The sequence below is a fragment of the Ceratotherium simum genome, chromosome 32 (genome assembly GCF_057802395.1).
Source record: "Ceratotherium simum simum isolate JZ-2026a chromosome 32, ASM5780239v1, whole genome shotgun sequence".
NCBI lineage: Eukaryota > Metazoa > Chordata > Mammalia > Perissodactyla > Rhinocerotidae > Ceratotherium > Ceratotherium simum.
In genome coordinates, this window is record NC_141931.1 from 15,227,861 (window position 1) to 15,250,859 (window position 22,999).

Genomic DNA, 22,999 nt, shown 5'->3' on the forward strand with positions numbered 1-22,999 from the left:
TAATACCAAGAGTGAACCCTAATGTAAACCAGGGACTTTGGGTGATAGTGATGTGTCAATGTTGGTTCATTGATTGTATCCAATATACCATCCTGGTGCTGAAATATTGATCATGGGGGAGGCTATGGGTGTGGAGGGAGATGGGTACACAGGAATGAGGGAGATGGGTATACAGGAACTCTCTGTAATTTCCACTTAATTTTGCTGCGAACTTAATACTGCTCTAAACATAAAGTGTATATATATATATGTGCGTACATGTGTATATATATGTGTGTGTGTGTGTGTGTGCGCGTGTGTGCATTTGTAAATCTCAGTACCAATATCCCTGAGAACTTATATTCTAGCCTGTCACTGATATTTGATGCTTTTCTTTTGAAATTTCTATGTTCTAGTTTCTCTAAATCCCTTTTAAAATACAACATTTAAAATACACAACGCTTTAATAAATGGAGTATACATTGGTCAAGCCCATTTCTTACCACGCCCAGTGAGCTGCTTAGTGAGGTTGTGTAAAACCAATGGCATTGAGGTGCAAGGGCAGTGAATGCACAAGGAAAATTGTGCCAGATCAGTCCTAACCCTAGTTAACTTCCTTGGAAATACATATTGTTCATTTACATGAGGGAGTTACTCCGTGGCAGAGTGTAGCATGATCAGGTCGAAATTAAAACCTACATCAGGGCAGCAAACTGAAATAGCACAGTCAGTGTTGATAGTGTCATTTTCATATACCCCAAAGAGTACAGCTAGAATAGAAAGGATGAAAGAAAGTAAGAAAGAGAGACAGAGGGACACTCAGAAATGTTGGTGTCTGTAACAGAAGGAGAGAGAGAAGGAGGAAAGAAAGACACCAAGAAAATGCAGATTCATTTTGACAATACAATTTATTATATAACTTAAAGGTGTTTTGTTGTTGTTGTTAAGTCGATATTTCTTAGGCTATATCTGATTAGGGGTATCGTGTAGACCTGATGCTAGGGGCAGAAAGAAGAAAGATACTTCTATGAAATCTTAGTACATTTACACACACACACACACACACACACATACACACTAATATATTATATAGTAGCTTTAGGGGAATGTTTCTCAAATGGATCACAAGTCTCAAGTGCGTTAGAATCAACAATACAGTGTATTTCATGTTGTACTTTGCAATTCACTTACTCTGTATGCTGGAGCTGATACAAGCCTGTACCAACAACAAGTTAGGCTGACTCACTTGTATCCAACTAAATGTGCTTCTTCCAGTGGAGAAAAAGGGTGTGGATTTATAGCTATCTTCCGGAAATTGTACATCAGTCACTGCTCTCTTGTCTATATTGCACAAGTCCCATGACAAGCAGGGGAGCATTAGTGCTCATGTGTTTCAACAGAATATTGGTTAATAAATGTTGCTTTAGAGTATAGGAGATTTGTATGCAAGTTAGTTTTGAGAAAAGTGATTCTGAAACCAACAGAAAATCCCACAATCAAAGCTATGATGGTGCCATCAAGAATTTGCAGTTGCATCACGGCAACAGCATCTCACCAGGTCTTTACCCACTTTTTTGGCAGAGCTGTGATCTCACATTGAGTTTGGACATTCCAAGTCAGAGCTGGAGAAGTTCTAACTTCCCTTTGAGACTACAGTGACATCTGAATGTCCAGCAGAGTTAATGGCACAAAGTATGTGTTCAATAAATATTTCCTTAATTGATGAATAATTAATCAATGGTTTAAATAGTACTTTTACTTTCCCTGATAATTAGTATGATGTTAAATAACCAAAATGAATATAACCAAAATGAATAAAATAAAGAATGCATCAATTAATTGACTATTTCCATTGATTTAATAAATCACAAAAGTAATAGAGCAGACCAGAAAAATAGAAACTGGAAAGCTCTTTAAAAAAGTAACTCTCTGATGCAGTTGAATATAAATCTATAGTTTAGTAACTAAAGTTATCATTCATTCATATGGATGCTGTGGGTTTATACCAATTGTTTCAGAAGTTTGGCGGAATTTTATGTAAAGGATTTTTGCAAACAATGCTATATATAAATGTGTAAGAATAAATCTGCCCTTTTTGTTTTATAATAAATCTTAAGGAAGGGAAAAGGAAAATGTTTCAGAAAAAACTCCACCTGGGATAAAGGGTTTAGGAATTGTTAACTAACTTTCACCTTTCCGGTAACCAAGACGTTCTTCTGATTACCACATTCTACTTCATTTTGTGCTATGTAGACAGTCACAATTCCTGACATTATGGGTGTTTCTTTGTCTTCCTACATGATGTTGAGTTCCATTGTTCACTTAGCCTGGGAAGCAGCTGAAATATCTTTCTTATAGCAAGAAAAATTACTTCATACTGATAATTTACAGTGATATACAATATAACGTTCTCATGAATTTCATATAAGTTCAATAAAAGCCTGAGGTGTCTAAGGATAATCTGATGGATTTTTATCTTTATGATTAATATGTTTAGTGAAAGCAAAATTGATTGCCTGTTTTGAAAGGAAAAAAATATGTACAAGGGACTTCAGTTTTGAAGAGCAGGAATTAAGCTCTTGCCAAATATTGTCATACTCAATGACATAAATGGTAAAATGCTCATTGTAAAATATAATACATCAATTATAAATAAGCAATTGTTTGTCTCTGGCAGGTATTTCTTCAACAACATTCAAAAATATCACAAAAAGCTATTGAGAGGAGAAGATGGTCACTTTTTAACTTTAATTCCTAAGAACTCCAGGTTTGAGGTTTTTTGAATTATTATTTTATGTTTATATTTTCAAGTCCCTTCATAAAGTATAAAAACAGTTATTTCTTTTTTAATTTAAAAAATTGTCATTTCTGGGGCTGGCCTGGTGGCAAAGTGGTTAAGTTCGTGCCCTCTGCTTTGGCGGCCCAGGGTTCACAGGTTCGGATCCTCGGCATGGACCTACGTACCTCTTATCAAGCCATGCTGTGGCAGGGTCCCACATAAAATAGAGGAAGATGGGAGTAGATGTTAGCTCAGGGCCAATCTTCCTCAGCAAAAAGGGGAGGATTGGCGACAGATGTTAGCTCAGAGCTAATCTTCCTCACCAAAAAATAAATAAATAAATAGTCATTTCTAATGTGGAGTCATAAGAGAATCATTTTCTTCTTATTATTAAATTTCAACATCTAGTAGCTTAAATATTCCTGGAAAGATGGAATCTGACCTTGTTTGGACAAACGGCAATAGAAAAGTCTTGGTACACATAGAGAAGTGTGGGGAGCATGTGGACTAGATGACGAGTCAGGAAGGCTTGTTTGACTTGTCAGAAGGGCTCTGCAGAAGAGAAAAGTCAAAATTCTGACAGAAGGGATAAAAGTAGAGGAAATCTAAAAGTTTCCAGAAGTTGGATCCAATGCGGAAGCTGATAAGTAGCAGAGAACAGATGCCAAATAGAAAGTGATAATTATTTTCAAAGTGAATACCTGCAGCTAGTCAAGGCTAAAGCTAAAATAAATACAGGAGAGAGCTGACGGAAAGTAAGAATTTATGCAGGCACTCATATACGCATATATGCGCATTTGTGCCAATATTGTGTGTATGCACACGTACACACACACACACACAGGCAGCTTATTTGGAACCATGAAGCTGTTCACTAGTAATAGAAAGATTGGAGGAGAGAGGCTGAGCAGTGGACATTGGGCAGTGTAAGTCGGAGAAAACACAAGATTGTGGTGGAGGGGCGAGTGCCCTAATATCAGAGTTCTGTCTCTCCCAGCACGTACAGAGACTGCAGACTTCAAAGAAAATCAAGAATATATTTACCGGATCAGGGAAAATTAGGAGCTGAACAAACAGCACGTAGTAAGAGGCCCTCGAAGAGTTATCACTTTTACTCAGCATCAATATTTGCCACGATGATAGTGAACTCCTTCCTAAATAAAAATAGCGATACCACTGCAAATGGCTGAAATTACATAAATGAAGAATTTTCTGCCTTCGCATAACTCAAAATAATCTAAAACTTATGTGAATGTGGAAACATATATAAAAAATATGAAATGTTAGAGTGGTTGCTGGTCATTTCTTTCTTGTCATGAGGCCTGGAACCCAGAGAGACCCCAGTGGATTACAGATTCATTTCTATTTTATCATTTCCAGATGGTGCTATATGGTTCCTCGTCTGACATATCTGTGCTGGTGTGGCCTCTATTATATGCAATGTTGGACCAGGTTACGTACTTGGCCTAATTTAATGCTATTGTTCACTGATAGCTCTATCCCATATTAACTACAACTTTATTTAATAGTTAAAGAATTCTCTAATTGCTGAACTCTGGATTTCTAACTTTAGGGACAATATTATTAAATACATTCCTCTTTTAATTCGTGCTTCACATTGCTTCCAGTATACATTTCCCAAAAGAAGAATCCTGCTCAAAAGTGGTTTTCCTGTAAGGCTACAGGATTAAGCCCACTGTCCTTACAGGATTAAGTGCTACTGTCCTGTTGGTAATCCATGATGTGACACCTGATGTTCTACACCCCCCCCCACCAAAACCTAAAACTGCAGAGGAAATAATGAATATTTCAAATATGACAGTGTTATACTCTTTGCTGGTTGGGATGGGGCCAGGAAAAAAAATGTCATTGTCAATCCTGTGGGTGGGAAGGCTTTTACTTACAGAAATTGTGAGTGGGTATTTTGGCACCAATCAATTATTAGATCTTTGTCTTAGTGTAGAAGGCTTGAGAATAAAGAGTGTGAAGCAATCTCTCCATCACACACCACAAATATATACATTTAAAGGAAATCAAAAGAGTTTTAGGCAATCTGTCTGTGAGGGAGTATTGTTCAACACATCTCAGGAAAGTCAAAGGACAGATAGATGATTTACTGAGGCGGGCAGTAGGGAAGGCCACTTAGGAGTCAAATATAAGTCTATGGTTGTCTTTCAGAGACCTCCCAGCTGTAATGTCTCGACTACCTCTATTATCCAACAAAACAGAGAAAGCGGCTGCAATACCATAACTTCCAGTTAACAGAGCATTGGCACTAAAGACACAAAGGACAAATTTGGCACAAAGGACAAATATAGCTATGCTTAATGGAATCAATATTACTTTTGAAGAATATGAATAAGTAGCTTTAACTAAAGGTTGGAGTGTTGCATATGAATGCATTATTATTATCATTTTTAAAACCACATAGTTTTTAAGACTAATTTCTGCCTTTCTAATAAAAGAATTAAAAGTGGTTATTTTAGTGTTTGGGTTGTCTTGACCCATATGGAATCCTACAGGAGGCATGCCTAACATTACATTCATTACATTATAATCAGACAGAGCAGAAAGTGCAAAGGGCAGGGTCTGGATGTTTTGGAACTTGGACTGACCTCCTAATTGATCAGTCATATGCTCCATCCAGCAGGGACCACCCAGCCAGGCATCATTCCTTTGGACTCCTTTATAGCAAAACCTGCTTATCTCTCTAACCTCATGTTTTCTATTTTGAGCAAGTTTATATTCGCAAAAATGATAACTCATACATATAAACCCATTTACTCTTTGTTAAGCCAAGAAACTTGTTTTCTATTTTCCCACTTCAACTATTTCCACAAAGAGTAACCAGTCTTTTCTGGGTAAAATGTTCTCATATGTCAATAAGATGCTATCAGAAACGCTGGTCATTCTGTTGAAGTCACTTGTTTTTCAATTAAAAAAATATTTTCTTAAAACAGATTTTTTTGTGAAGCAGCATCACTTTCTTATTCTATTTCTCAGGCAACAAACAAACAAGGTTGTTTCCATAAAGTCTGGATGTTTCCCAGATAACAACATACATTCCAAGGAATCAGGAAACCCATAATAAAAGTAGACTCTAACAACCCAAGAGAACAAAACAAGGCCAGATTGACCTTGGCTATGAAAAGCTCCCAGAATCTCTCAGACACGCTTGGCCTGGTAAAACATTTGGCCTGCTGAGTACTTCTGAGGGAAAAGAAAAGAATCAGCAAAGGTGATGATAATTTCCAAAACTGACTAGGAATTTAGGAATTGATTATTGTTTACATACGGTAGGGAAATTACTAAGTCACCATACCATGTTTTATTTTATATATACATTATATTCCATATATGTTCAAGTATATATGACGTATATTTTACATACTCTCTCTATATAAATATATATGTTTATATGATAAATATCATTGTTCGCATAATAGTATTCACTTTTCAGACAGAGTGTTGGGACAATGATTTGTGGTTTATCTTCAGATCCAGTATGAGGCACTAGTCAAATCTAGCCTAACTTAGTATGATTTATACTGGGACTGATTTTTCCACGGTTGTCGTTTGGATTTATCCCCTCTAATTCAACAAAATTCCACCCAGCCTGATGACTAGCAGGAAATCAAGTAAGAACCACCTCACAGTGTAACAGTCAAGCTTCTCCACATGTAATCAAGAGGGAATCCAGGTCTTGCTATCAAAAGCCTGCTTGGTATTAGCTTTTAATGCCATTTTCTGGTTCTTGTGTTTTTTCTTTCAAATCTAATATCCCTTCCAGGAGTAAAGAGGAATTATCCCATCCTTTGACAAACTGTGAGGACTTCATGACCCGCAATAATAGATTTAAAACCTAATAATCTTCCACAAGCCAATAAGTAAATCAGGATTGACTGGTAATCATTTTCTTTAGCCTTTTGGACATTCATCACTATTCATTTTAATATGAGGCCCATGGATCGCTAACTGAAAATTATAAAAATGACTGATGCATTAAAACCATGTTTTAAATAATTTATCTACAATTGCTATAATGTCACTTCTGATATAAAGTGGATATCTACTCTGTATCATATACCGACTTGAAATTTATTTTATATTTTTTCTCAATCAATCTAAAAGTTAAAGATCACTCATTTTCACTAAAATTTTTTACAAAACACAGTAATGACAGTGGGGACTTTTCGATGTAGGGGAACTAAAAATGACAGAAATCAAGCTCTACATATCACAAAATACCATGGAAGATATGTTACAGGAGAACAGCAAACTTAAGGCTAAGAGAATCTGGAACAGAGCTTGGCTTCCTGTGGAGAGCATTAAGGATAAATTCTTGAAGAGGCAGGGTGTCTTTTTCTCTGCCCTTGAAAGTGGAGAAGGATTTACACAAGAGGAGATAAGAGGCAGGGCGTTCCCAGACAGAGAAGCCTTAGGACTAGAATGATGGAAATGAGAATATGGGCATGACTGGAGAAAGGCAAGACGTCCTATTTTAAGGGATCATTTCACAGGCAGATAAGACATGAGTTGTCCTAAAGGGTAAGAGACTTATTTAGTAGGCAATTAAGAGCCTCTTAGTATTTTTCTTCTTCTTTAGAACCTGTATGAATTTGTGTATTTTGATTAGTTTCCCTTTTATTTGCTCTCTCACCATTAGAGTAGAGATAGGGAATTTATTGTTGCTAGTCAGCTTTATAATTTGGTCCATATGTTTCAGAGTATTAAGTTTGATTATGATTTTTAAAAAAGAAGAGGAACGGTCATCGCTCAGAGATGGATGATGTGGAAATTAGATATAAAAGAGTAACTAATCAGACTTTGAAGTACGAACACATGACTTGGGTTTGGTCAATGGTATGCTTCCAACTGGCTCTTTTAATTTTGAAAGAGTGACACAGGGACAATTAGAAATTACTCATAGTGAAGGCTGGGGAGTAGATAGCCCAGCTTCCGAAGTAAGTATTCAAAGCCAGCAGAATTAGCCAGTTTTAGGTTCCAATTTAGTCAATCTTACTTGCTTCCCACTAATTTTTTTTTGTCTTAGATTCTCAGTTTTACACTTGATTTTTGGAGCTATCCAATATCATTTCAATAAACATATTTTCTGCTTAAGTTAGCCCAAGTCAGAATCCATTGCTTGCAATAAAAACTCTTTTTTGTTATTATAGTGAATAAGAAAGATGCAAAGTCTACTTTTCTGAAACTCACCCTATAATAGGGACTAAAAGATTAATTTAGTATTTATATCAGAGATTCTGATGAGTAATAAGAAGGCCTTGAATTAGAGTTTGAGCAGTAAAATAGAACTGAGACGGGAAAAAATAAGGCAAAATATATAGAATTCGCTGCCTGAGGTGTGTTTAGAGTAAGAAAATGGAGGAGAAAAAAAACTGGTTTCAAAGTGGATATTTAGAAAAAGATACAAAGGCACTGAAAAATTAATGACAACTCCTTATTGTTATTCATAACCAAAAGGTTTCTGAAGCTTTTTTTTCATCATACAAAAGGTATAAATATCCTTATAAAGGAAACTTATTATAAAGTTTTCAGTAGCAATATTCTTGATCCATAATGCTGAGTAATGTGCTCATTCTTTGTCTTGAAGCACAGCCTTAGTTTTCCTCCACTGCCCAGCTGGGAGAGAGGCGATGCCATTAACCCTGAGGCTCAGTCCTCTGTCTGTATGTGTGCTGCAGCCTGTTGTACCAGTTCACCAGAGCCGACTGTGTGCATCTCTTCCCAATTCCACCTTCAGTGATGTCACTCTGGAAACCTGAAGTCAACCATGCTGGGAGTACTTACACCAAGGAAATAGCCAAATGCTACAAATCAGGGCTTTTTTCTTTTTTTTTTGAGAGCTAGTTCACCAGCACACTACTCAATATTTCTCATGATTATTCATCGGTGGTTCAAGAAATTGCTTCTGTCTACTTGATGCTGCCTTCAAGTCAAATGAAATTGTCTTAGAACCACAGTTCTTGGAGCTGAGAGAATTTCAAATACAGTTTATACTACTTTAAACTTCCAGGTATGCATCATTATCCCAATATTTCCCTAGATTGTAAACTCCTGGAGAGCTAGTGATATTATTGTATTCATGTCTGTCCTTCCAATCCAAATCCAGGGCAGCTCACAGTAGATTCTTAATAAACAGTGACTGAATGAAGGGCAGACTTACTCAAGTTCATAAAAAAACATCGGTAGTAAGAAGTCTTCTGTGTCTAATTGCAATGACATTTCTGCTTCTACCTGTCTGTCCCAACTCCTAGATCCCTTTTAACTCCTTGCTTATTCTCTCTGGAGACTCTCCCTCTCTGTGCCTTCCTGATCCTCTTCTACAAGTACAGCCCTATATGATCATAAAATGGCAGAGTTGGAAAGGACTTAAGAGATCATCTATTTCATCTCTCTAATGACAAAACATGGTCTAAGGAATTAATATATACAATCTCAAAAATATACAAGTATTTAGTGGCACAGTCATGATTTAGAATCATGTCTCCAAAATTTTAGTCCAGTTGTCATCCTTCCACCACTCATTACAGCCACACAGAACCTGTTAGACAATTCACTAATATACTCTCTCTCTTTCCCCTCAAATGAGGGTTTGAGAACAAGAGTGAAAGCAGAGTTCATTGGTGGTACTAAAAGGAGATACCATATAAATTCAGTTGATGACAACTTTTATTTATTCATCTATTCATTTAACATATTTCTTTCTCTATTCATGGGACATATTTTTTTGAGTGTCTACTTTATAACAGAAACTCTTCTAGGCACATGGAACACATCACTGAAGATGATATAAGTGATGAAGATGATGAAGACAGATAAACATCTCCACCTTTAGATAATTTGCATTCAGGAGAATTCACCTGTCCTGGAAACGTTCCAGAGTAATACCTGCTGTTCAAGTCCAGAGATGTGAGACAAGAAGGAGAATCTCTATTCAAGAATGAGGTGAGAGCTATTGTTGTTTAGCAGTGATAATATAAACAAGGAAAACTTGTAGTTGCCTATTCCCCTTGAATTCCTTATGAATTTCATCCTTTATTTTGTTTAGCACCTTCTAGTTGCTGTCATTTTATATTTATCAAGTCAAGATAAAAAGACGCCCTAGGATAATATTTCTTTTCTTTGGAATCTGCATCACTCCCTGAAGATCTATTTTCTTTCAATTCAACGAAAAGAATCCAGTTGGAATTAATCCCTAAAACTGGAGTTTTCTCAGCTTTTGAACACATAGCAGCATCTCTTGTCATTTACCGTGTATTTATATAATAGACCATCAGAAGACTCAGTATATTTCAATTAGGAATGTTAATCAGTAGAAGATAAGATGTTTTAGGTTACTTAAGAATTATTCTTAGGTTTTTCTAAATGATTCCTCATTTTCCTGTAATAGTTACGCTACTCTTTTAGGAAAGGCACATTTCCTAAATCTTGACAATAATCATTTCATGGATGAGAAAAATCAAGACAAATGGGTAGTAAGTGGTTTAAAAATGATTTGAACCCAGTTCTTGATTATAAAGTAGACCTCATTGTTCCCTGCTGTATTAGTTTCCTAGGGCTGCCCTAACAAAGTACCACAAACTAGATAGCTTGAAATAACAGACATTTATTCTCTCATAGTTCTGCAGGCCAGAAATCTGAATTTAAGTTGTTGAAATGGCTGTGTTCTCTCTGAAGGCTCTGGGGAGAACCTAGTGAATTCCTTTCTCTTAGCTTCTGGTGTTGCTGGCAATCCCTGTCATTCCTTAGCTCATAGATGCATCACTTCAATCTCTGCCTCCTTCATCACATAGTGTTCTCCCTGTGTGTCTGTTTCTCTGTCTCTTCCCTTCTTATAAGGACACGGGTCATATTGTATTAAAGGCCAACCCTACTCCAACATGACTTCATGTTAACTTACATCTTAATTACGTCTGCAAAGACCTTATTTCCAAATAAGGTCACGTTCTGAGGTTCTGGAAAGGACGTGGATTTTGGGGGCACACTAGTCACCCAGAACACCAGTAAACTCCTATGCCGAGACAGTTTGCTTCCTACCTATCACTCCGCATCCAGTTGTGTCTACTGGTATTTGTCCTCTTATTAGACTTCTGACAAAACTATGTAGATATGCACCATATCTTCAAGCATCTTATAATTTGTCACCCACTGTTGTTTCAAATACTTTACAACACCCTATATAGTTTTAAGAGCAGCAGTGTCCTACTAGCCCTGTAAAATGTTTCTTCATCATGGAGAAAAATGTGATCTTTCTTCTTTCAAATTATAGAAGAAAAATAGAAAACACCTTCACTCTTCGAAACACATAGCTAAAGAAAACAGACTCTATAAAAATAAATACATTTCTCTGTTGACTCAGAATTGCTGGAGATGCTTTATTGCATCGAGGATGTCTCCATTTAGAAAATGCTGCCCTGGGAAACCTCAAGTAATTAAAGGGAGGATAGAGAAGTAATAATGAAGAAAGTAAAGATTGGTGGGGGTGGAGGAGGGGCTTCCATGATAGGGTGATCTTCTAAACGGAAAGGAAACTAGATAACTTGTAACGACAAATGCTCTGGTTCTATACTCCTTTGTATGATGGGAGAGTATGTTTTTTTCAGTGGAGGGTGGGGTGGGTGGTTAAAACAACAATAAACTTATCATCAGGTTGAAATGGAAGCAGAGAGTTAGCTGTTTCTAATCTTAGGATGTTAATCTGGACATGACAAAAAAAATCTAGTATGCTAAATGTAAAAATCCAGATGTCTTAGTATATAGAGAATATTATCCAATTAATCTAGCTGCCTTAGTTCATTTAATCTAGACTGAGTTAACTAAGGAAATATAGAAAAAGCTAGTGGTTTTGTTGGTATAGAATTTTTCACATTCTTTGAGGGCTGAATGGAGAACAACACACATAAATGAATACTGGAAAAATCTATTTCAACTTCTTTCTCTTGCTCTGTTCAATAAACATTCATTGTAGCAAGTCCTGCACTGCCAGAATTTTTGTATTTTTTTACTACTAGTTTTCGCTAGAAAACTGTGTCCCATTCTGGGCATTTTCATTCAATAAAAATAGAAAATTTGAAGAGAAATTTATTGAAATTTGATCCATTTTAAACTTTATGTGAAATTAATGCTTCCTTTATCCAGCACTACTGGAAAATTAAGTTTTCCTTGCTAAGTGCTAACACTTAAAAGATCATTTTTACTAAGTGTTTCTGAGGCAAAAATATATTATTGCTATTTTTTTCCTTCTTGAAAGCTTTAAAAATTCTATATGAGGAGTGACATTAGAAAGATAGCAGAATAGGAGGTTCCCACCTCACATCCCTCTCATGCCAAACAACAATCTGACAGCCATCCATGGACAAAATTGCCTTTGTGGGAGCTGTAGGATCCAGGTAGAGGCTGTGAAACCCTGGTGAAGCCTAAGACCAAGAAGAGTCGCTTCGAGAAGGCAGACCCATGCCCTGGCGGCAGGCTTACTGATTGTGGTTCCAGCTACAAACCAAAAGTAGCCCCGTTCCTCAATGGACTCATGTCCAGCCCTGGGTGGCTGCAGTCCTGCAACCAGTCGCATCTTCCAAGAGACCTGGGAGAAGCCATGCCCACCTGTACCCCTAGTAACAGGCCTACTGACCTTGGACTCAGCTGCGGTCCCTGAAGCAGCCCTGTGACCCAGCTCCAGCCCTGCTTTACTGCAGTCGAGTCAGTCCTGCCCACACAGGAACCCAGCAACACCCATCTTTGCCTCTGGAAGCAGGCCCACCAACATCAGTCCCCTGTGGACCCTGAAGCTGTCCTGTGACTCAGTTTCAGCACTGCTCTGCTGCAGTCCGAGGTTCATCCTGCTTGCCTAGGAAGCAGCGGGAGTCATGCCTGTCTGTGCCCCTGGTCACAAGCCCATTGACCTCAGTCTGACCGTGGCCCCTGAGGCAGCCCTGTGACCTGGCTTGAGCCCTGCTCTTCCACAGTCTGGAGGCAGATCTGACCCTTAGGGACCTGGCGAGTGCCACATGTATCAACATGCCCAGCAACATCTGAGGCCAGTTCTGCTGGCCTCAGAACTGACTGCAAATCCTGAAGCAGCCCTGTGGCCTGGATACAGCCCTACTCTACCATGGTCCTGGAGGCAGTCCTGCACACCCAGGGGCCCACCCAGAGATCTGATGGGAGACACACCATCCACGCCCCCAGTAACAGGCCCACCAATCTCAGATCCAACTGCAGATCTTGAAGAAGCCCGGTGACCCAGCTACAGCCCTGCTCTACAATGGTCATGGAGGCAGTCCTGCATACCCTGGGACCCACCAGGGACCCAGCAGGGGGCTACTCAGGGACACAGTGGGAGCCACACATATCTGCATGCCCGGTAACAGGCCTGCAATCTGCAGATTCAATTGTGGATTCAGTAGCGGTCCCATGACTTGGCTCAAGCCCTACCAGATTGTGGTCCCGAAGGCAGTCTCATCTTTCTGGGAATACAGTGGAGCCACACCCACTGCACCACTGGTCTTAGGCCTGCTAATAGTTGACCCAACTGTGGACCTGGCAGCAGCCATGTGACTTAGCTCTAGCCCTGCTTGACTGTGATCCTGAAGGTAGTCCTATCAGTCCAGGGACCCAGCAGGAGAATGCTTTTACCTGCCAAACTGGTCTGTAAAGACAGGATGAGATGTTTCCTCCTTAAAATGCACGGACATCAACACAAAGCTACGTGGATCATGAAGAATCAGGCAAACATGACACCACCAAAGGAAACAAATAAATCTTCAGTAACTGACCAGAAAGAAATGCATATATACAAATTACCTGACAAAGAATTCAAAATATACTCATGTGCCACGTAATGATGTTTTGGTCAATGACAGACCACATATACAACAGTGGTCCCATGAGATTATAATGGAGCTGAAAAATTCCTATCACCTACTAACATCATAACTTTGTACAAGAGAAAAGGCAGGAGAAAAGAAAATGGCAGGGGAAGAAAAATCCTCAAGAAAATTCACAGTAAATGGTGTAGCAGAAACTTTTATAGACCTCCACAAGCTCCTTAAAAAGTTTGAAAACATGGACCCCAACATTAAGAGGTTTTCATTAACAGAGAAGAATGTTTATGGTGCATTATCTGCTTACAAGCAAATCTATGATGAGAAAAAGAAACAAACCAAGCAAACCACCATGGACATATTTCTGAAAAGAGTGACACCTCCTTAAGAAAAGCCTCAGGTAGGTCCTTCAGGAGGCATTCCAGAGGAAGGCATGTTATCATAGGAGACGTCAACTCCATGCATGTTATTGCCCCTGAAGACAAGATGGGGAGGTGGAAGACAGTGATATTGTGTAGGCCTAGGCTAATGTGTGTGTTTGTGTCCTACATTTTAACAAAAAAGTTTTAAAAGTAAAAAAACAATAAAAATTTTTAAAAATTGTAAAAAGCTTATAGAATAAGGATATAAAGAAATAAAATATTTTTTCAGCTATACAATGTGTACTATATTTTTTTAAAAATTAAAAAGTTTTTCAAGTAAAAAAGTTATAATAAGCTAAGATTAATTTATTATTGAAGAAAGAAAAATATTTTTAAATGAAATTTAGTGTAGGCTAAGTGTATAGTGTTTATAAAGTCTATAACAGAGTGTAGTAATGTCCTCGGCCTTCACATTCACTCACCACTCATTCACCAACTTACCCAGAGCAACTTCCAGTCCTGCAAGCTCCATTCCTGGTAAGTGCCCTATACGGCTCTACTATTTATTATCTTTTATATCTGTATTTTTACTGCACCTTTTCTATGTTTAGATACATAAATATTTACTATTGTGTTACAGTTGTCTACGGTATGCAGTACAGTAACATGCTGTGCAGGTTATAGCCTAGGAGCAATAAGCTATACCATATAGCCTAGGTGTGTAGTAGGCTATACCATCTAGGTTTGTGTAAGTACACTCTATGATGTTTGCACAATGATGAAAATGCCTAATACACATTTTGCAGAATGTATCCCCATCACTAAATGATGCATAAGTGTAATTGATTTAAGGAAGCTCTGTGAGCCACAACAGAATACATAGAGACAACTCAACAAAATCAGAAATACAATGCATGAACAAAATGAGAGGTTCAACATAAATCATAGAAAGGAACCAATAGAAAAAAAAGAACTAAACAGAAATTCTGAGGTTTAAGAATATAAAAAATGAAATGAAAAAAATGCAATAGAGAGCTTCAATTACAGAAATGATCAATCAGGAGAAAGAATCTGTGAAATTGAAGACAAGTCATTTCAATTATCCAGTAAGTAGAGAGAAAAAAAGAGAATGAAAAAGAATGATGAAAGCCTATGGGATTTACGGTATATTACCAAATGAATCAATGTATACACTACATGATTCCCAGAAGGAGAAGAGAGTGAGAAAGGAGCAAAAATCTTATTTAAAGAAATAATGGCTGAAAATTTCCCAAATCTTGGGAAGGATATAGAAATCCAGGTTCATAAATTTCAAAAATCTCCAAATATGATCAACTCAAAGAAGACTACCCAGAGACACATTATAATTAAATCATCAAAAGTCAAAGACAAACAAAGGATTTTGAAAACAGCAAGAGCAAAATCACTTGTCACATACAAGGGAACCTCCATAAGGCAACAAGCAGATTTCTCAGCCAAATCTTTGCAGGCTGGGAGAGAGTTGGATGATATATTCAGCAGAAGAATACACATTTTTCTCAAGTACACATGGAACATTCTTCAGGACAGATCATATGTTAGGCCACAAAACAAATTCAAAAGATTGAAATTCCAAGTATTTTTTCCAAACACAATGGAATGAAACTAGAAATCAATAACCGTAAGAAAACAGGACAATTCACAAATACTTGGAAACCAAACAACACACTCTTGAATCATTGGGTCAAAGAGGAAATCAAAAGAGAATTTAAAAAATATCTTGAGACAGACAAAAATGAAAACACAATGTACCAAAAATTATAGGATTGAGCAAAAGCAATACTAAGAGGGAAGTGTAGCAATAAATGCCCACATTAAGGAAGAAGAGCAATCTCAAATCAACAACCTAACTTTAATCCTTAAGAAACTAGAAAAAGAAAACAAACTAAGACAAAGTTAGCAGAAGAAAGGAAATAATAAAGATTAGAGCAGAAATAAATCAAATAGAGAATAGAAAATCAATTTTAAATGATCAACAAAACTAACAGTTGGTGTTTATAAAAAAATAAACACGATTGACAAACTCTTAGCTGCACTTAATAGGAAAAAAATGAGGAGACTCAAATAAAATCAGAAATGAAAGAGGAGACATTACAATGTATGACTCAGATATAAAAGGGACTATTATAAACAATTATATGCCAACAAATTGTATAATCTAGAAAAAGTGGATGAATTTCTGGAAATATACAAGGTATCAAAACTGAATCAAGAAGAAATAGAAAGCCTGAACAGACCAGTAACAAAGAAGGAGATTTAATCAGTCATCAAAAACCTCCCCTAAAAGAAAAGTTCAGGACCAGATGGCTTCATAGGTGAATTTTCCAAACATTCGAAGAAGAACTTATACCAACCCTTTTTACACACTTTCAAAAAATAGAAGAGGAAACACTTTCAAATTTATTTTATGAGGCCAGCATAACCCTGTTATCAGAACCAGACAAAGACACCACAAGAAAAGAAAACTGTAGGTCAATATCCCTAATGAACATAGATGCAGAAAATCCTCAATAAATTACTAGAAAACTGACTTCAACAGCACATTAAAAGGGTCATATACCATGACCAGGTTGGATTTATCCCTAGGATGCAAGGGTGGTTCAATATACACAAATTTATCAATGTGATAAACCACATTAACAAATTATAAGAAAAAATCCACATGATCATCTCAACAGATGCCCAAAAATCATTTGACAAAGTTTCACATCCATTCAAGATTAATACTCTCAACAAAATAGACATAGAAGAAACTTATCTCGACACAATAAAGGCTATGTACGAAAAGCCCACACAGTTAACATCATAATCTATGAGGAAAAATGGAAAACTTTCCTGCTAAGATCTGGCACAAGGCAAAGATACCCACTCTCAACACTTCTATTCAACATAGTACTTACTGGAAGTCCTAGGCAGAGCAATTAGACAAGAAAAAGAAATAAAAGGCACCCAAACTGGAAAGGAAGAAGTAAAATTACATTATTTGCAGATGGCATAATTAGACATATAGAAAACCCTAAAGACCCCACAAAAAAACTTTTAGGACTAATAAATGAATTCAGTCAAGTTGCAGTATGCAAAATCAACATACAAAAATCAGTTCCATTTCTGTACAAGAACAATGAACTATCTGAAAAGGAAATTAGAAAAACCATCTCATTCACAATAGCAACAAAAAGAATGAAATATTTAGGAATAAACTTAACCAAAGAGGCGAAAGACTTGTACACTGAAAATTGATGAAGAAAATTAAAGAAGACACAGATAATGGAAAGATATCCTGTGTTTACGGATTGGAATAATTAGTATTTTTAAAATGTCCATACTGCTCAAGATGATCTACAGATTCAATGTAATCTCTGTTAAAATCTCAAAGGCATTCTTTACAGAAATGGAAAAAGAAATCCTAAAATTCACAAGGATCCACAGAAGAATAGCCAAAATAATCATGAGCAAGAAGAATAAAGCTGGAGGCATCACATTCCCTGATTTCAAAATATCTTACAAAGCTACAGTAATTAAAAATAGTATGATAGTGGTATAAAAACAGACATATAGACCAATGGAACAGAATAGAGAGCTCAGAAATAAATCCATGCATCTCACCACACACACAAAAAACTGTAATTATGTGGATGATGGATATGTTCATCAGCTTGATTGTGGTAATCATTTCACAAAGTATATGTATATTAAACCATCACATTGTACACCTTAAATATATAAAATTTTTGTCAAGTATACTTCAATAAAGCTGGAAAAAAATTCTGCGTGAGTTTGTTGGCTGTGTTCTGGCAACTGGAAGAAAAATGCTAATACATAACTAATTCTAATGACTCATTCTCACATGGTATAAAGTTTTTACCCTAGCACAGTTATAGAAAAATCAGATGACTGAACTACTGTTAAGATGAGCTCACCCGTAAAGGTTAATCTACCTGATGTTTCCTAACCTTGGCAAGTAAAAAGAGCTAATGTGTAATCTGTTTTCACATTTCTAGAAGAGTTTCCAAAACTGTTATTTATTTTAATAGCTATTTGAAAAAATGCATGATTGAAAATAACAAAACAGTCTATGCTATAGCTCCCATATTAATTCTTACAAATAATTTCAGTTATGGAAAGGTTAAAACAATTAGTCCAAAAATATCTAATTCCCGACTGTACGTATCATGATTTTATAACTTTTTTAAATAAAGTAACGTTATTATTTTTTCCCAATTACAAACAATACAGTTCTGAGCATTCATTTGTAAAAACAGAAAAAATACCAAGAAACAAATAAAAATCATTCATATTTCTATTTCTCAGAGACAGATATTATTATATTTTTAATGTTTTTACAGCTTTATAGACAGATACCTTTTATATACATAACTTATTAAAATTGGTTTCATACCTTTCTGTATCATTTCTCTACATTTAGCAATACATGCTTGTATATTTTATGTCTTTTATTGGCGATACATTTTACAGTCACCAAAATATTATGAATATTGTCTATTCTATGGCACATTTTTTCCATGGTTGAATCATCTACTCAGAGCACTCTTCCAGCTTTTCCATCATAGTAACACAAAAATCAGAGAAGAGGGTATTAGTACTAGCCCTAATGGATCAAAATTTCTTTAAAGCTTTATGCTTATCCTTGGCATTCCAGTCTACAAGTAGCTTTGTGTTTACTCCAAATGTCACATAATACTTATGCACCTTTTCTCTCCCAAACTTCAAGTAAATCCAATGAAGTTGTATCAGGTTGTCTGGTATTGCACCCCACCTGGCATGTCACTATGGGGGTCTGCCTATCCCAGTTTGAGAAACACTGGCTTAATTGATGGTTTTCTAAAAGCACCTTCCTGAATCAACAGTGAAGCATTGCTGTAAAAATGGGCGGTTGGTGGAGGCACTTGATATTACATAAAGTTACAAAAAGAAGACAGTTCACAGTTCAATGGCAAAGGTTTTACTGGTTTTTTAAATCATCCTTGGCAGTAGATTCTGTTCTATAACATAGTGGCAAGAACCAGCTTATATTTAGGCAAATGTTAGTATTGCTGCTCACACAATCAGTTATAATTGTTATTCTTATTATTTAAAATAATAGTAATTTTTCAGCCCAAATTTCAGAGTCCTTGTGTTAGGCTCTGGGGATGAAAGAGACAAGCTCTTCTTTCTCTTGAGGAGCTCAAAATTAGTGGGAAATTATGTGTATATGTATATATACCTGTACGTGTGTGTGTGTGACCAGAGCTAAGAACAAGTGGTGAAAGGAAAGAAACCGAAGATGTAGGACAGAGAATACTTGGATGGAACAATAACTGGGAGAAGTTGAGACAGGAAACGACCAAGAACAGACGTTTACTCTTAGAAACGTGTGGGTTTTTTTTCCTGAGGCTAATGGTGACAAGAAGAGTTCTGTTGTAGATGCAGGCACATTTGGAGGTGGAAAAGAGAAAGTTAAGGGAGTTTATCACACAAGGGCTCTATTTTCTAGTCAAACAATATAAGAACAACGGCAGAGTGAAGAGCATTCAAGGGAGTGGCTGGAGGATTTGAGGACTGTCCTAGCAAAGCAGGGCCAGGGAATGGGAAACACGTGTCTCGGACCCTTGAGTTCCTAGCTAAGGTAACAAACCAAAATTATTAGTGGTCCCAATAAGCATGACCAGCAGCAGCTTGGAAAATACAAATGCTTACAGTAACTCAATTTCAAAGATAGATAGAGCCATTATGACCAAACATGAGCTGGATACTTGTATTTATTCTCAGGGATAGTCTGACAAATAAACATGTTACTACATGCAAAGTACTTAGCAGAGTGCCTGGCACATAATTAGGACCAAAAATTTATGTAAAAATGAAAACATAGGACGTAGAATTCAAAGTGCTGATTGAGAATGGAATTGAGGTGTTAGATCATTATATCTGGGATTTTATGGAAAAAAGTATTAAGAGGCTGTTTTATGAGAAAAAGCAGGAAGCATTAAGTATCTAGAATTATATTTTTTCTTTTTAATTATGTTGGAAAACAAGTGTAAGAGGAGTAATCAAGAAGTAGAGAACATAACGATTAGATGAGATTTTCAACTCTAAATTTTCAGAGGAGATGATAAGGTCCAGAAGGTGACTATGAGAGTTGGTTAATGAGGAAAAATATTTATGAAGGTGACTAGCCTCAAAGAAGTCAATGTTTTATATAGGCTGAATCACTTGGAAGTTGAGATTGCCCACTATTTAGGATACAGAGGAAAACCATGAGAAGAATAAGAACACACATGTATGGCCTTGAAAGAGAAGAAACTTTTTAATAAGGCTGTAAGAACAAAATTTTGAAAGAGGCATCAAGTAGCTAGAAAGACAATGACCCTACTATCTAACATTGAAAATGTGAAGACTTTATAAGACAAAATATAGCCACTTAAGTAGAAGCATCTTACGCAGCAGAAATGCAGATTTCAGTTAAGAGCATGATTTCTTAGAAAAGGAGTTAATGACAAGGCTTTTGTTTTCCTTATGCAATAGAATGAGAATTCTAGATTGTAGAGTAGAAACAGTTAGCAAAAAGGAAATAAATGGCCATGGAGGGGCAAAGCTAACATGGATGGAAAAGACAGTCTGGAAAATGATAAGTGAGCAGAGGGATCTTTATCTTGTGCAGTTATTGCAAACATTTGGAAATAAAAAACGTAGCCAATAAAGCTATATTAATGGAACTAAATTGCCTCGGGTTTCTTAAAGAACTTCAAAGTAATTTTGTTGCCTGGAGGGCATGAAAATTTCACGGTAAAGTTTCACAGGCAGAAAAACTTTACCTCCTACAACATATAATGCTCTTTCTTCAACGTATGAGTAGGATTGGACCTGGAAAACAACGCAGTTCCTCAGACATTCCCAGTTCTTCTATATTTAGATATTAAAAACAGTACTTGTACATCCCATTTTCTGAAGGAATCACTTACCTCCAAATACACATTCTGGAGTAAAGGAGATGTCATCAAGGGCAATAAAGATGTCCTCATTTCCAGCCAAATCAGCTTCAAATGCCACCTTAAATGGACTGTTACTGGAGAGAGGTGCATGTGCGTACCTCCAACCAGTTCTTTTATTGCCAATCACTGACAATACCAGGATGTTTAGTCCAGATTCCTCAATGATATACACCTAATAATGGGGAAAAAACAAAAGAGAGAAAAAGCAACTCTTTATGGTTTGCATGTTAAGAGGTATATGGGCATCTAAGTTGTTCATGAAAGAATGAAGTCTGGCAGTGTGACAGCTCAACACCTTGACTATAATATTTTCTATATGTACAAACTGTGGTGATAAAGTGAGACTATGGGTGTTATATTTTATTTGGTTAATTAGACTTTGTCATATCAATTTCTGTGTATGAAATTCGACAGGGTCAAAAATTTTCACCATCTCAAGCATCTAAAAAGATGGAGGAGGTGTACAACCAGAAATTTTCTTTGCTAAAGAACTTCATCTGGACGAGATCAGGCATGTTCAGGGTGGTACGGCCATGGACCATACTACCTAAAGCAATCTATAGATTCAGTGCAATTCCAATCAAAATTCCAAGACATTCTTCATGGAAATAGAACAAGGAATCCTAAAATTTATAGCTAAAGCAATCCTGAGAAAAAACAAAGCTAGCGGCATCACAATCCAGGACTTCAAAATATACTACAAAGCTATAGTAATCAAAACAGCGTGGTACTGGCACAGAAACAGACACACAGATAGATGGAACAGAACTGAAAGCCCAGAAATAAAACCACACACTTATGGACAGTTAATCTTCAACAAAGGAGCCAAGAACTTACAATGGAGAAAGGAAATTCTCTTCAATAAATAGTGTTCAGAAAACTGGACAGCCACATGCAAAAGAATGAAAGTAGACCATTATCTTGCACCATACACAAAAATTAACTCAAAATGGATTAAAGACTTGAATGTAAGACCTGAAACCATAAAACTCCTAAAAGAAAATATAGGCAGTACACTCTTTGACATCGAATACCATGTCTACTCAGGCAAGGGAAACAAAAGAAAAAATTAACAAATGGGACTACATCAGACTAAAAAGCTTCTGCAAGGCAAAGGAAACCATGAACAAAATGAAAAGACAACCCACCAACTGGGAGAAAATATTTGCAAATCATATATCCAACAAGGGGTTAATTTCTAAAATACATAAAGAACTCATACAACTCAACAACAAAAAAACAAACAGCCCAATCAAAAAATGGGCAGAGGATGTGACCAAACATTTCTCCAAAGAAAATATACAGATGGCCAACAGACACGTGAAACGATGTTCAACATCACTTTTAGAGAAATGCAAATCAAAACTACACTGAGATATCACCTTACACCTGTCAGAATGGCTATAATTACCAAGACAAAAACAACAAATGTTGGAGAGAATGTGGAGAAAAGGGAACCCTCATGCACTGCTGGCCGGAATGCTGACTGGTGCAGCCACTATGGAAAACAGTATGGAGATTTTTCAAAATATTAAAAATATAAATACCATATGATCCACCTATCCCACTACTGGGTATTTATCCAAAGAACTTGAACTCAATGATCCAAAGAGATTTATGCATCCTAAGTTCACTATAGCATTATTCACAATAGCTAAGATATGGAAGCAACCCAACTGCCCTTCTGTGGATGAATGGATAAAGAATATGTGGTATATATATACAAGGGAATACTACTCAGCCATAAAAAAGCAAAATCATCCTATTTGCAACAACATGGATGGTCCTTGAGGGTATGATGTTAAGTGAAATAAGCCAGACAGAGAAGACAAATACTACATGATTTCACTCATATGTGGAAGATAAACAAATACATGGATAAAGTGAACAGATTAGTGGTTACCAGAGGGGAAGGGGGTTGGAGGGTGGGTGAAAGGGGTAAAGGGGCACACATGTATGGTTAGGGATAAAAATTAGACTACTGGTGGTGAGCATGATGAAGTCTAT

The 22,999-nt window shown here is 36.7% G+C and overlaps 1 protein-coding gene across 6 annotated transcripts in view; it reads right to left on the bottom strand.

Annotated features, from left to right (window-relative positions):
* The window catches only part of MALRD1 (MAM and LDL receptor class A domain containing 1), an 846,741-nt gene that overhangs the window by 117,047 nt on the left and 706,695 nt on the right, over positions 1-22,999 (bottom strand). For all 6 annotated transcript variants that reach the window (XM_087420773.1, XM_087420775.1, XM_087420776.1 and 3 more), the window contains one exon: positions 20,963-21,164. In XM_087420773.1, the coding sequence (XP_087276899.1) occupies positions 20,963-21,164 (202 nt within the window). The remainder of the gene's footprint in view (positions 1-20,962; positions 21,165-22,999) is intronic.